The sequence below is a fragment of the Pristis pectinata genome, chromosome 3 (assembly GCF_009764475.1).
Source record: "Pristis pectinata isolate sPriPec2 chromosome 3, sPriPec2.1.pri, whole genome shotgun sequence".
Classification (NCBI taxonomy): Eukaryota; Metazoa; Chordata; class Chondrichthyes; order Rhinopristiformes; family Pristidae; genus Pristis; species Pristis pectinata.
Genome location: NC_067407.1, coordinates 138,990,982 through 139,005,275, shown reverse-complemented (window position 1 = coordinate 139,005,275; position 14,294 = coordinate 138,990,982). Strand labels below are relative to the sequence as shown.

The 14,294-nt window shown below is 43.4% G+C and overlaps 1 protein-coding gene across 2 annotated transcripts in view; it reads right to left on the bottom strand.

Moving 5' to 3' along the window:
• aig1 (androgen-induced 1 (H. sapiens)) overlaps window positions 1-13,851 on the bottom strand; it is a 266,938-nt gene extending 253,087 nt beyond the window's left edge. For both annotated transcript variants that reach the window (XM_052011720.1, XM_052011719.1), the window contains exon 1: window positions 13,688-13,851. In XM_052011720.1, the coding sequence (XP_051867680.1) occupies window positions 13,688-13,828 (141 nt within the window). In that variant the 5' untranslated portion in view covers window positions 13,829-13,851. The remainder of the gene's footprint in view (window positions 1-13,687) is intronic.
• Window positions 13,852-14,294: the final 443 nt, after the last annotated feature.

Sequence of the window (14,294 nt, the reverse complement as noted above, 5' to 3'; positions counted from 1 at the left end):
TGATAGGTATATGAGTCACCAGGGCATCAATGAGAAGGCAGGGGAGTGGGGCTAAATGGGAGAATGGATCAGCTCATGATAGAATGACGGAGCAGACTCGATGGGCCAAATGGCCGACTTCTGCTCCTTTGTATTATGGTCTTATGAGGCCTGGGGCAGATCAACCATGGTCATATTTAATGGTGAGGCAGGCTTGAGGGCCCAAGTGGCCTACTCCTGCTCCTACTTTCTTCTGTTTTATTCTCCATAGCCACTTATTTCAAAAACTTGGGATGCAGTTCATTGAATCCAAGGAATTTATCATCTGCTGGCCCCATCGGTCTCTCCTTCAATATAAAACCATAAGGCCTTAATAAGTGAGAAAGGGTGTTTAACCCCCTCAAGCCTGCTCCATCATTGAATAGGATTATGGAGTCACAGAGTCATACAGCACAGAAACAGACCCTTCGGCCCAACCGGTCCCACAAGATTCCCATCCAAGCCAGTCCCATTTGCTTGCGTTTGGCCCATATCTCTCTAAACCTTTCCTATCCATGTATCTGTCTAAATGTCTTTTAAATGTTGTTATTGTACCTGTCTCAACCACTTCCTCTGGCAGCTCATTCCATACACCCACCACCTTCTGCCTGAAAAAGTTGCCCCTCAGATCCCTTTTAAATCTTTCCCCTCTCATTCTAAATCTATGCCCCCGAGTTTTGGACTCCCCTACCCTGTCTATGCCCCTCATGGTTTTATAAGGTCACCCCTCAAGTCTCTGACACTCTAAGGAATAAAGTCCCAGCCTGTCCAACCTCTCCCTGTAACTCAGGCCCTCAAGTCCTGGCAACATCCTTGGAAATCTTTTCTGCACTCTTTCCAGTTTAATAACATCTTTCCTATAGCAGGGCGACCAAAACTGAACACAGTACTCCAAGTGTGGCCTCACCAGCATCTTGTACAAGCTGGCTATGGCTGGCTCAGCACATTCCTTCCCTTACCCATATTGAATTTCTTTGATCTCTCTCATTCACATTAGATCCACAATTCTCCGTTCTTTCCAGGAACTATCTGCGTTTTCTGAAGTATATGAAATTATGAGAGGCATACACATGACAGATAGAGTCAAGGTGGACTCTTAACCTCACAATCTACCTCGTTATGACCTTGCACCTTATTATCTGCCTGCACTGCACTTTCTCTGTAACTGTGACACTTTACTCTGCATTCTCTAATGTTTTCACCCTGTACTACCTCAATGCACTGTGTAATGAATTGATCTGTATGAACGGTATGCAAGACAAGTTTTTCACATTACCAAGTGACAATAATAAACCAATTCCAATTCCAATTCCAATTCTTTTTTCCAGGGTGGAAATGTCAAATACTGGAAGGCTCAGGTTTAAGGTGAGAGGGCAAATGTTTAAAGGACATTTGGAATCAGGTACAACAGCAGCGTTTAAGAGGCATTTAGTTAAACACGTGACTAGGCAAGGAATGGAGGGATATGTATCATTCGCAGGAAGATGTGATTAGTTTGGATTGGCATCATGGTCAGCACAGACATTGTGGGCCGAAGGGTCTTTTTCCTCTGCTTTTCTATGTTCTATGTTCTTCCATGAACATAGAACATAGAACACTACAGCACCGTACAGGCCCTTTGGCCCACAATGTTGTGTCAACATTTTATCCTGCTCTAAGATCTATCTAACCCTTTCCTCCCACATAGCCCCCCATTTCTCTATCATTCATGTGCCTATTTAAGAGTCTCTTAAATGTCCCTAATGTATCTGCCTCCACAATCTCTGCCGGTAGAGCATTCCACGCACCCACCACTCTCTGTGTAAAAGATTTACCCCTGACATCTCCTTTATACCTTCCTCCAATCACCTTAAAATTATGTCCCCTCATTTTATCCATTTTTGCCCTGGGAAAAAGTCTCTGACTGTCCACTCGATCTATGCCTCTTATCATCTTGTACACCTCTATCAAGTCACCTCTCATCCTCCTTCTCTCCAAAGAGAAAAGCCCCAGCTCACTCAACCTATCCTCATAAGACATGCTCTCTAATCCTGGTAAATCTCCTCTGCACCCTCTCTAAATCTTCCACATCCTTCCTGTAATGAAATGAATAGAACTGAACACAATACTCCAAGTGTGGTCTGACCAGAGTTCTACAGAGCTGCAATATTACCCCGCAGCCCTTGAACTCAATACCCCAACTAATGAAGGCCAACACACCATACGCCTTCTTAACAACCCTATCAACCTGCGCAGCAACCTTGAGGGATCTACGGACACGGACCCCAAGATCCCTCTGTCCCTCCACACTTCTAAGAGCTCAGAAGACAAGGCACAAAATGTTTGATTTATCTCTCTGCCATTTCCTTATTCCCCAAAGTAATTTCTCCTGTCTCACCCTGTACGAGAGCACATTCTTTGCCAATCTTTTCCTTTTTACAGACTCTTTTTACATTCTCTGCGACATTACTGATACTGACAAAGTAAATTGACACGGTGTTGCAATACAGATAATGTGCTCGACTGAACATCGCTAAACTATTCACATGTCTGCCTTGATGGATGTAAAACAATCCCACCAAATAAAAGCTGAAACGATTACCCTTTCAGTTAAGAGTTTGGAAAAATCCAATTCAAATGCCTTCTGCTATTAAATTTGATACGGTCAAAATACTCTTACAACATCAATGCTCAAAATCTGTTTCAAATGGAAAGATATTTTAAAATTGTGATCTAAAAAGAACTCTAGAATTGAAGCAAGATAGCAAATGATATGTATCTTCAAAAGGACCTTTCTGAATTTGCTGAGTTTGATATAGATAGGTTGTTTTAAAGGTTATGTTTACTTGTTGCATCTTTCAGTCTTTTTCTCATTTAATTTAATTCAGTTATGCTTTCACGTTGCTGTTACCAGCAATAAGCTGGAGGTATACGCAACTCAAATGTTAATGCCTGCCGTGACATCTTGATGGCACAGGAGTGAGCTTGCTTGCCCGCCCACATGTTAAATCATTCAAAGTAGTGCTCGGAGTGTTAAAAAGTAAACAGCATGATGGTTTGAAAGGAGTTAATGCAGGCAAGGTCAAACCTTTGCTATCTCTGTCAATTCAGTGCAGTGAGGCAGATGCTAAAAGCAGTCCACTATTTCTCGGAAGACATCGATCTTTTAGTTTGTACACTGATGTAGCTAATACTTGACTGATGTAGCTAACACCACACTAGATTACTGGTGAACTGTTTTGAGAATTTCAAACTCCTTGTGCATTTTGTGATATTTTAACCCATTCATTGCTACCCAACATTTATTTACAATGAAATGAGTGGGTTAAGAACTCATGCCAAAGGGTTACGTTGTTGTGGGTATGAAATCACACCAGACTGGGTAAGGACAACAAATTTCCTTTCCTGGAGCATTGTACTCAAGATCTGGAGTTGAGCTTGCAGCATGGACTGTCTACATCAGAGCTGAGAGTGCCTCCCACTGCACCTCCTACAGGTACAGAGACTGGGAGAGTTAACAGAGATGTTCAGAATTGTGAGGGTTTTTGATTGGGTTCGTCAGGAGAACTATTCCCACTGGGCAGGGCAGTTGGACACCAGAGAACAGAACTACTGGATACGGTGTGGATCTTGTGAGGCAATGCATTTTTGGGAAGTTAACCCAGGGCAGGACATACACAGTGAATGGCACGACCCTAGGGTGTTGTAGAACAAAGAGACCTAGGGATATAAATGCATAGTTACCTGAAAGTGGCAACACAGGTGGTCAAAAAGGCATGTGTCACACTTGTCTTCATCCAAATGTACAAGAGTTGGGACATCATGTTACAGCTGTATAAGTCGTTGGTGACACTTGCATTTGGAGTTCTGGGTGCTTAGCTATAGAAGGATGTGATTAAGCTAGAGAGGGTGCAGAAAAGGTTCATGAGGATGTTAGCAGGACTGGAAGGTTTGAGTTATAAGGAGAGGCTGGATGAGATGGGACTGTTTTCTTTGGAGTGAAGGAGGCTGAGGGGTGACCTTATAGAGGTTTATAAAACCGTGAGGGGCATGGATAAGGTGAATGGTCATATTCATAGAGTCATACAGTCATACAACACAGAAGCAGGCCCTTCAGCCCAACTGGTCAATACTGACCAAGCTTTCCAGCTAAGTCTTTTTCCCAAGGTAGGGGAGTCTAAGACGAGAGGACATAGATTTAAGGTGAGAGAAGAAAGATTTAAATGGGATGTGAGGGGCAACTTCTTCACCCAGAGGGTGGTGGGTATATGGAATAAGCTTCCAGGGAAGGTGGTAGACGCAGGTACAATTACAGCATTTAAATGCGCTTGGACAGGTACATGGATAGGAAAGGTTTAGAGGGATGTGGGCCAAATGCAGGCAAATGGGATCAGCTCAGGGAGGGAACTTGGTCGGCATGGATGAGTTGAGCTGAAGGGCCTGTTTCTATGCTGTATAACTCTACGACTCTAATGTATGATGCAGTGCAGCAACAGATCATGCAGTCTAAATGGTTGAGTCTGCTTCCTGAACATTCCATGTGTCCTCCAACCCAACTATTTGCATACTCTCCCCTTACAAGCTTACCCCACTTTCTCTGAAATGTACTAAAAATAATCAACAGTGATAACCAAATTTGCAAAACAAGGGAGAGGAGAGAGAGGTTACCCGGAATTTTCAGATATCCACTGCCTGCAGTTTTTTTGATCTTCAGTTACAGAGAAAGGAGGTAATTATTTTTGATTTGCAATGTGCCATTCGAAAATTCTTTTCCTCATTCCCAGTTCTTTAGGTAAGGCCCACAAGCACTCTTATGGAATCTATAGAGTCAAGCAGGCCCTTCAGCCCAACTGGTCCGTGCCAACCAAGTTGTCCCATCCAAGCTAGTCCCATTTGCCAGAGTTTGGCCCATGACATTCTACACCCTTGCAATCCACGTACCTGTCCAACTGTCTTTGTTAATTGTTCCTGCCTCAACCACTTCCTCCCTCACCTTCCTACCAAAGGGAATACAATCAAAGATGAGCTGCTCCCGACCCTCACCACCAATCCGGAGGATGGTTTGACTTTATTAACTCCAGGGATAAATAATGTTGCAGTTAGGGTAACAGGAACATCATTGGAATCTTTAGAGAGGGTGCAGAGGAGATTTACCAGGATGTTGCCTGGATTGGAGAGCATGTCTTATGAGGATAGGTTGAGCAAGCCAGGGCTTTTCTCTTTGGAGAGGAGGAGGATGAGAGGTGACTTGATAGAGGTGCACAAGATGATAAGAGGCATAGATCGAGTGGACAGCCGGAGACTTTTTCCCAGGGTAACAATGGCTAACACGAGGGGCATAATTTTAAGGTGATTGGAGGAAGGTATAAGGGGGATGTCAGGGGTAAGTTTTTTACACAGAGAGTGGTGGGTGTGTGGAATGCACAACCGGCAGAGGTTGTGGGGGCAGATAAATTAGGGACATTTAAGAAACTCTTAGATAGACACATGAATGATAGGGAAGCGGGGGGCTATGTGGGAGGGAAGCGTCAGATAGATCTTAGAGCAGGATAAAATGTCGGCACAACATTGTGGGCTGAAGGGCCTGTACTGTGCTGTAGTGTTCTATGTTCTATGTTCTATTAGAATTGCTTCCAGATCCAGATTCCTGAATTTATTTGATGAAGTTCCACGAGTACAAGCTTAAGGCATCAGTCTCTAAGTAAATGAAAAACCGAGTTGAAAGGTGAAGCAGTGGCAATGTTGTGCTGAAGAATTCACTGACGTAGAGTCTTGGAGTCATAGAACTGTACAGCACAACAACAGGCCCTTCAGCCCAACTTGCCCATGCTGGCCAAGTTGCCTAATTGAGCTAGTTCCATTTGCCTGTGTTTGGCCCATATCCTTCTAAACCTTTCATATCCATGTACATGTCCAAATGCCTTTTAAACATTGTAACTGTACCCACCTCTACCACTTCCTCTGGAACTTCATTCCATATACCCACCACCCTCTGTGTGAAAAATTTGCTCCTTTTAAATCTTTCCCCTTTCACTTTAAATCTATGTCTTGGGAAAAAAGACCGAAGCTATTCATCTTATCTATGCCCCTTGTGATTTTATAAATCTCCATGCAGTCACCACACTCCTGAACCTCCAATGCTCCAGGGAGAACAGTCCCAGCCTACTCAGCCTCTCCTGATCATTCAAGCCTTCCGGTCCCAGCAACATCCTCATGAACCCTTTTTTTGTATCCTTCATAGATATCCTAGGACTCCAGAGACTGTTTCTGTTCTTATCCCAACAGAAACAAACTGGAAAACGAAGAAAAATTGTTTAAAGTTGCTGTTGAACAAAGGAGGATTAATGAAATCTGACACTATTGAAATACCTGGGCAAAATTTGCAAATCATGTAACAGTGGCAGATAAACTTCAACAAGAAAGTGAAAGCTGCTGTCAGAGGAAATGGTATGACTGGGTTGGAAACTGAAAGAGATGTGGGAGTGGTTGCAGATTCAGAGTTAAGATGTCCCGACGTTGTGAAAATGAGCAACTCTAATTCTGACTTGCATGGTGTGCCATAACTACAACCGTACGCTGCTGCACTTTGTCAAGGGGCTTGAGGAGGGCATCTACACGATGAAAAAAAGGCTTGTATGTGTTGGTCAGCCACTGTTCTCTCAGAGGCTGACTACCTGACCTGAGCACATTGGGACTCAACTGTATGTGTTGGCTTCAAGTCCAGTCAGAACATAGAACATAAAACATAGAATGTAAAACATAGAACATAGAACAGTACAGCACAGGATGTCTGTACTGAATATGATTCCAAATTAAACTAAATCTCTTCTGCCTGCACATGATCCATATCCCTCCGTCCCCTGCCTATCTAAATGCCTCTTAAACACCTCTATCGCATCTGCTTCCACCACCACCCCTGGTAGTACATTCCAGACACCCACCACTCTCTGTGTAAAAAAACTTGCCTTGTACATGTCCTTTAAACTTTCCCCCTCTCCCCTGAAATCCATGTCCTCTGGTACCAAGCCTGATTAAAACATTTGGCTGCAAGTCAGGTCATACTAGCCTGGCTCAGTACATTAAGTCAGAGGAAGGGTGATCTGCTTGGTATCACTGCAATTGGATAGCATGTTTGAGATTTACAAGGATGTTGCCAGGTCTTGAGAGACTGAGTTATGGAGAAAGGTCGAGTAGGTTGGGACTTTTTTCATTGGAGCGTTGGAGAATGAGGGGCGATCTTACAGAGGTGTATAAAATCATGAGGGGCAGAGACAGGGTGCATGCAGACAGTCTTTCTCCCAGGGTCGGGGAATCAAGAACTAGAGGGCACAGGTTTAAGCTGAGTGAGGGGAGATTTAATAGGAACCTGAGGGGCAATTTTTTCACCCAGAGAGTTGTCAGTACATGGAATGAGCTGCCAGAGGAAGTGGTTAAACCAGGTATAAGATAAGATAAGATATCTTTATTAGTCACATGTACATCGAAACACACAGTGAAATGCATCTTTTTGCGTAGAGTGTTCTGGGGGCAGCCCGCAAGTGTCGCCATGCTTCCGGCGCCAACATAGCATGCCCACAACTTCCTAACCCATCCGTCTGTGGAATGTGGGAGTAAACCGGAGCACCCGGAGGAAACCCACGCAGACACGGGGAGAACATACAAATTCCTTACAGACAGCAGCCAGAATTGAACCTGAGTCACTGGCGCTGTAATAGCGTTATGTTAACCACTATACTACTGTGCCTGCCCTGCATTAGGACACCCAGATCCCTCTACATCTCACAGCTCTACAGCTTCTCACCATTTGGATAATATGATTCTTTTCTTTATTTTTCCTGCCAACATAGACAAGTTCACATTTTTCCATATTAATCTCCTCACATTACGCTGGTCACATTACACTAGCCGCTACACTACAGTGCCTATTAACAACATTTAAAAGATACTTGGACAAATACATGGATAGGAAAGGTTTAGAGGGAAAATGGGACTAGCCTAGATTGGAATCTTGGTCAGCAGGGACTAGTTGGGCCGAATGGCCTGTTTTCGTGATGTATGACTCTAGATTTCTATATGTGTGGCAATGGTAGAATGTTATCCCCTTTCAGACCTGTGTTTATGTGCTAAATTTTTGAATTACCTCTTCTATCTGTCAGATAGAATGCCATGTGCCAGGCCATGATCATCTCCAATCAGGAGAGTGTAAGCAGCTACCCTCAAGGTTCAATAGCATTGCAGTCACCATATCCCCCACCATCAGCATCCTGGGCTCGCCACATAAATGCCGTGACTACAAAAGCAGGACAAAGACTGGGTACTCTGCAGGGAGTGATCCATCTCCTGACAGCCCAACACCTTTCCACCATCTACAAGGCACAAGTCATGTGTGTGATTTAATAGTCTCCATTTGCCTGGATAAATGTAGCTCCAACAAGTCAAGAAACTCGATGCCATCCAGGACATTTGTACCCCATTATTTAAGCCCTTCCACAAAGCTGATATTTCTCTCTCTAAGAGGCAAGTTTTTCTAATAGTGCTCTTGTGAATGACCTTAGGATTTTTTTAATGAACTTTAAAAATATATATATACAAATGTTAAGCACATAAGTCATAGATTCATACAGCATCAAGAACACATCGACAATTAATGACCACTTACACTAATGCTACATTAATCCCATTTTATTCTCCCTAGATTCTCATCAATTCCCCGCAGAAACTATCACTCACAGAGTGATAGTGTCATAGAGTCATAGAGTAATACACCATGGAAACAGGCCCTTCGGCCCAACTTATTCCTGCTGACCAAGATGCCCATCTAAGCTAGTCCCATTTGCACGCTTTTGGTCAATATCCTTCCAAAGCTTTCCTATCCATGTACCTGTCCAAAGTAGAGTCATGGAATGTCCAAAATAGAAGCGCAGAGCTTTGTGAAGGTTTGAAGTAACTAAATATGTGATTTTTAGTTGATCAAAATCATTGTTTCATTTCAATAGGAGCAAGTGGAACAAAAAAATAGAAATACCGTTGAACCTTACATCTGTCGTAGAATACTTTCAGTCACTTTCCTTTTGTGAAGTTGTGATCTAAGACCAAGGCTTCCTAACAAAGAGTCTCCAAGTTACACCAAGTTACACCCACCTCATCAAACAGCAGTCTACAAGGCAGGAGACAGGCTTACCACACCTCTCCTAGCTGTTAATAGGACATAAACATAGAATGTAGAACAGTACTCTATGACTCTAGATTTCTATATGTGTGGCAATGGTTAAATGTTATCCCCTTTTAGATCTGTATCTAGGTGCTAAATTTTTGAATTACCTCCTCTGTCTGTCAAATAGAATGCCATGTACCAGGTAATGATCATCCCTAATCAGGAGAATGTAAGCACTCTCTATGGGTGGTAGATTCTGCAGGGAATTGATGAGTATGTAGGGAGAATAAAATGGGATTAATGTAGCATTAGTGTAAATGGTTGTTAATTGTCGATGTGTTCTCGATGCTGTATGAATCTATGACATATACAATATTTGTATATATATATATTTTTTTGAAGTTCATAAAAAAATCCTAAGGTCATTCACAAGAGCATTATTAGGAAAACTTGCCTCTTAGCCATAGAGAGAGAAATATCAGCTTTGTAGAAGGACTGTTCCATGTCCATAGATCCCTCAAGGTTGCTGCGCAGGTTGAAAGGGTTGTTAAGAAGGCGTATGGAGTGTTGGTCTTTATTAGTCGGGGTATTGAGTTCAAGAGCCGTGAGGTGATGTTGCAGCTCTATAGAACACTGTTCAGACCACACTTGGAGTATTGTGTTCAGCTCTGGTCACCTCATTATAGGAAGGATGTGGAAGCTTTAAAGATGGTGCAGAGGAAATTTACCAGGATGCTGCCTGGATTGGAGAGCATGTCTTATGAGGATAGGTTGAGTGAGCTAGGGCTTTTCTCTTTGGAGAGAAGGAGGATGAGAGGTGACTTGATAGAGGTGTACAAGATGATAAGAGGCATCATCTTGTACACCAAGATCAAGTGGACAGTCAGAGACTTTTTCCCAGGGCGACAATGGCTAACATGAGGGGGCATAATTTTAAAGTGACTGGAGGAAGATATAAAGAGGATGTCAGAGGTAAGTATTTTACACAGAGAGTGGTGGGTGCGTGGAACGCACTGCCAGCAGAGGTTGTCGGGGCAGATACATTAGGGACGTTTAAGAGACTCTTAGATTGACACATAAATGATAGAGAAATGGGTGGCTATGTGGGAGGGAAAGGTTAGATAGATCTTAGAGCAGGATAAAATGTTGGCACAACATTGTGGGCCAAAGAGCCTGTACTGTGCTGCAATGTTGTAGTATAGCACAGGAACAAGCCCTTAGGTCTACGATGTTATGCTAAACTAATTAAGATAATGACACCTAATTAAACTAATCCCTTCTGCCTGCACATGGTCCATATCCCTCCATTCTCTGCATCTACATGTACCTATCTAAGAGCCTCTCAAACCCCTCTATCGTACCTGCCTCCACCACCACCACTGGCAGCCTATTCCAGGCACCCACGCTCTGTGTAAAAAACCTGCCCCCCGCATCTCCTTTGAACTTACCCCCTCTCACCTTAAATGCGTGCCCTCTAGTATCAGGTACTTTGACACTGGGAGAAAGATATCGGCTGTCGTCTTTATCTATGCCTCTCATAATATAAACTTCTATCAGGTCTCCCCTCAGCCTCTGCCACTCCAGATTTACCATTGGACTGCCAATAGGACCTTGCAGCAGGGAAGTTTAAGGAGTTCCCAAGAAGTCTGAAGGATCTTTTTAAATCCATTTGACTCTGAATTAAAGCCATAACGAATGAGGTATCAAATCCTCCAGGGGGCCCTATGTTACATCGATCCAGTGCTCAGACACCCAAAATCCCCCTGCACCTTAAAATTCAGTCTCTGTGGATCTCCATCCTGTTATCAGGACCCAGTGCTTTGATGAATGGACTGCTTTCAGCTCAGATGCTTTCGATGTCTGTCTTTGGCTCGTGATTTCAGTGACAACTCTGTGTAAAGTTGTTGTGGTGGTTAGATGCAACAGAATATTCCTGTCTTGCCCTGTACTGCTGCCGCGAAACAAATTTCACAACATGTGTCAGTGATAATAAGCCTGATTCTGATTCTGATTCATGAAGACACTTCCTTCTACTCTCTGTCACTTACCGCTCTGTTTTCCATTATTGTGATCATTACCCAGAGAATGGATGATTCACCTTCATTGCAGAGCTGCAGAGGGACTTGGGAGCCCTAGTTCAGGATTCCCTCAAAGTTAACTTGCAGGTTGAGTAGGTAGTAAAGAAGGCAGATGCAATGTTAGCATTCATTTTGAGAGGACTAGAATATTGGAATTGGAATTGGTTTATTATTGTCACTTGTACTGAGGTACAGTGAAAAACTTGTCTTGCATACCGTTCATACAGATCAATTCATTACACAGTGCATTGAGGTAGTACAAAGGAAAACAATAACAGAATGTAGAATAAAGTGCCACAGAAACAGGTGGACAATAGGGTACAAGTTCATAACAAGATAGATTGTGAGGTCAAGATTCAGACTCCATCTTATCGTACTAGGGGACCGTTCAACAGTCTTACAACAGCAGGATAGAAGCTGTCCTTGAGCCTGGTGGTACGTGCTTTCAGGTATTTGTATCTTCTGCCCGATGGGAGGGGGGAGAAGAGAGAACGTCCCGGATAAGCAAGATGCCTCCAGAGCATGGCCACTCATTCCAAGCTGCTCTCTGCAGACCTACTCACTACTTTTACTAGAATATAAAAGCAAGGATGTACTGTGAGGATTTATAAGGCGTTGGATAGACCACATTTAGAATATTGTGAGCAATTTTGGGCCCCGTATATAAGGAAGAATGTGCTGGCCCTGGAGAGGGTCCAGAGGTGGTTCACAAGAATGATCCCAGATATGAAAGGGTTAACACGTGAGGAGCATTTGATGTCTCTGGGTCTGTACTCGATGGCGTTCAGAAGGATGAGGGGGGATCTCATTGAAACCTACCAGATACTGAAAGGCCTGGATAGAGTGGACGTAGAGAGTGTTTTTCCATTAGTAGGAGAGTCCAGGATCCAAAGGTACAGCTTTAGAATAAAGGGACGCCCCGTTAGAACAGAGATGAGGAGGAATTTCTTCAGCCAGAGGGTGGTGAATCTGTGAAATTCGTTGCCACAGAGGGCCGTGGAGGCCAAGTCATTGAGTGTATTTAAGGCAGAGATTGATATGTTCTCGATTGGTAAGGGGATTAAGGGTTACGGGGAGAAGGTGGGAGAATGGGGTTAAAAGAATCAGCTGTGATTGAATGCCAGAGCAGACTTGATGGGCTGAATGGCCTAATTCTGCTCGTTTGTTATACTTATAATTATTCATGCACATTCAGTCACAATTGATCTTGACAATCTGCACCATGTCCATCACCTCTCACTGGGAAAGATAGACAGAAGATGCAAGCACTGGAACCTCTCCTTCATGGCTGTCAATATAACAAGAGGGAAGACTTTTGGTGTTGAGATACAAGAGACTGCAGATGCTGGAATCTGGAGCTAAAAACAACTTCTGGAGGAACACAGCAGTCCAGGCAGCATCTGTGGAGGCAAAAGGGATGGCCGACGTTTCGGGTCAAGACCCTGTATCAGGACTCTTTTTCTACGTGGTTTAGGGTGGTACCAAAATTGGATATTGAGGGGCTGTGTCCTGTGTTACAGTCCCTCAACCATTTCACTCATGCAATGTTTAAGGATGAAACATCAGTAACGCTGACACTTTGTAAAACAAAGTATTGAACTGTGAATAAAGATATTTGCTGTATATATTTTGGATAAAGTATATTTTTGGAAAATAAAATCTTGTTCTGATCTTGGTATTGGTGTATTATTGTCATGTGTACCAAAATACAGTGAAAAGCTTTTGTTTACGTGTCATCCAGACAGATCAAGCCCTACATAAATACATTGAGGTAGTAAAAAGAAACAGAATGCAGAATATCGTGTTGCTATTACAGAGTAAGTGCAGACCAGGTAAAGAAGTAAAGTGCAAGAGAATTGGAGATCAAGCATTCATCTTTAGCGTATGAGAGGTCTGTTCAAGAGTCTGTGACACCCCTTGACAAAGCCCTTTGATCCTGAGGTTCAGTGATACCATTTCCGTTCAATGTTAATACCAATATTAACATCCATAGAGGCTCCTGCAGTCAACATGTGAGCAACCTGACCATAAAGTGTTTGAATTTAAAAAAAAACAATAAAATAACTTTTGATCACTCTCAGGGTGACCCTCTTCTCTGCTCTTCTCCCACTCCCTGTACCTTACTCCAAAGCAGTCCCCTTGAGGATTGAGGGGACAAGCACTGAAAGAGTTAATCCTACTAGCCACAGCACATTGAATGCAATGCAAATGACCGCAATTCCTAAAACTAGACATGGAAGAAAATTAAAACAATCCCCCCTCCTTTTTTTTTGTGAATAATGATCTGTTAAGAGAGTTGGAGAGGGGGGAGGGTAGGGAGGGGGAACGCCTACGGACAAATAGCATCCATTGAGAAGGGCATTGTCAGTGTGTGTGGGGGTGGGTTTGGAAGGAATGAAATGATCAACAATTGCAAAGCTTTAGGAATGACGGTGATGGTGCTTTCTCCAGGACTCACCAGGTTGATGAATGTGAGGAATTTCCAGCTGCCTCCATAGGTCTGGTGAGCGGGGATATCAAGAGCTTTGAAGCTGCACAGGATAGAGAGGTAGGATAGCAGAATTGCGACCCGCAGCACCTGCGAGGGAATGAGAGCCATGTTGTCGCCGCTGCCGATGCTGATGCTGCTCTCCTCCCCTAGCAACCGCCCACAGCAACCGAGCCCGTCACCATGGAGACTGCCGGCCTGTGCCCAGGCTGCTGGCAGTCGCAGTGTTGCCCAGGCCTCACAGCAACAAAAGTAACCCTATACCCTCAGATATCAGTCTCTGCATAAAATAGAACAGGCATTGACATCCAACTAGCTGAATTACGCTGCTATATTTCTGACTGGGTATACAGAGAAGTTGCTGGATTAGTATTAATTCCTGTAAAACTAAGGGTAGAAAAATAATCAGTTATCCAGCTATAATACCTGTCAGCTGCTACAACCTGTGCATCATCTAATCATCTAACTAAATCAATCAATGAATCAATCAATATCTATTCATCCATCACTATGATTATCTGTCCATCTCTCTCTCACTATCTATCTGTCTATTTACTTGTCTGGCTGTTCATCTCTC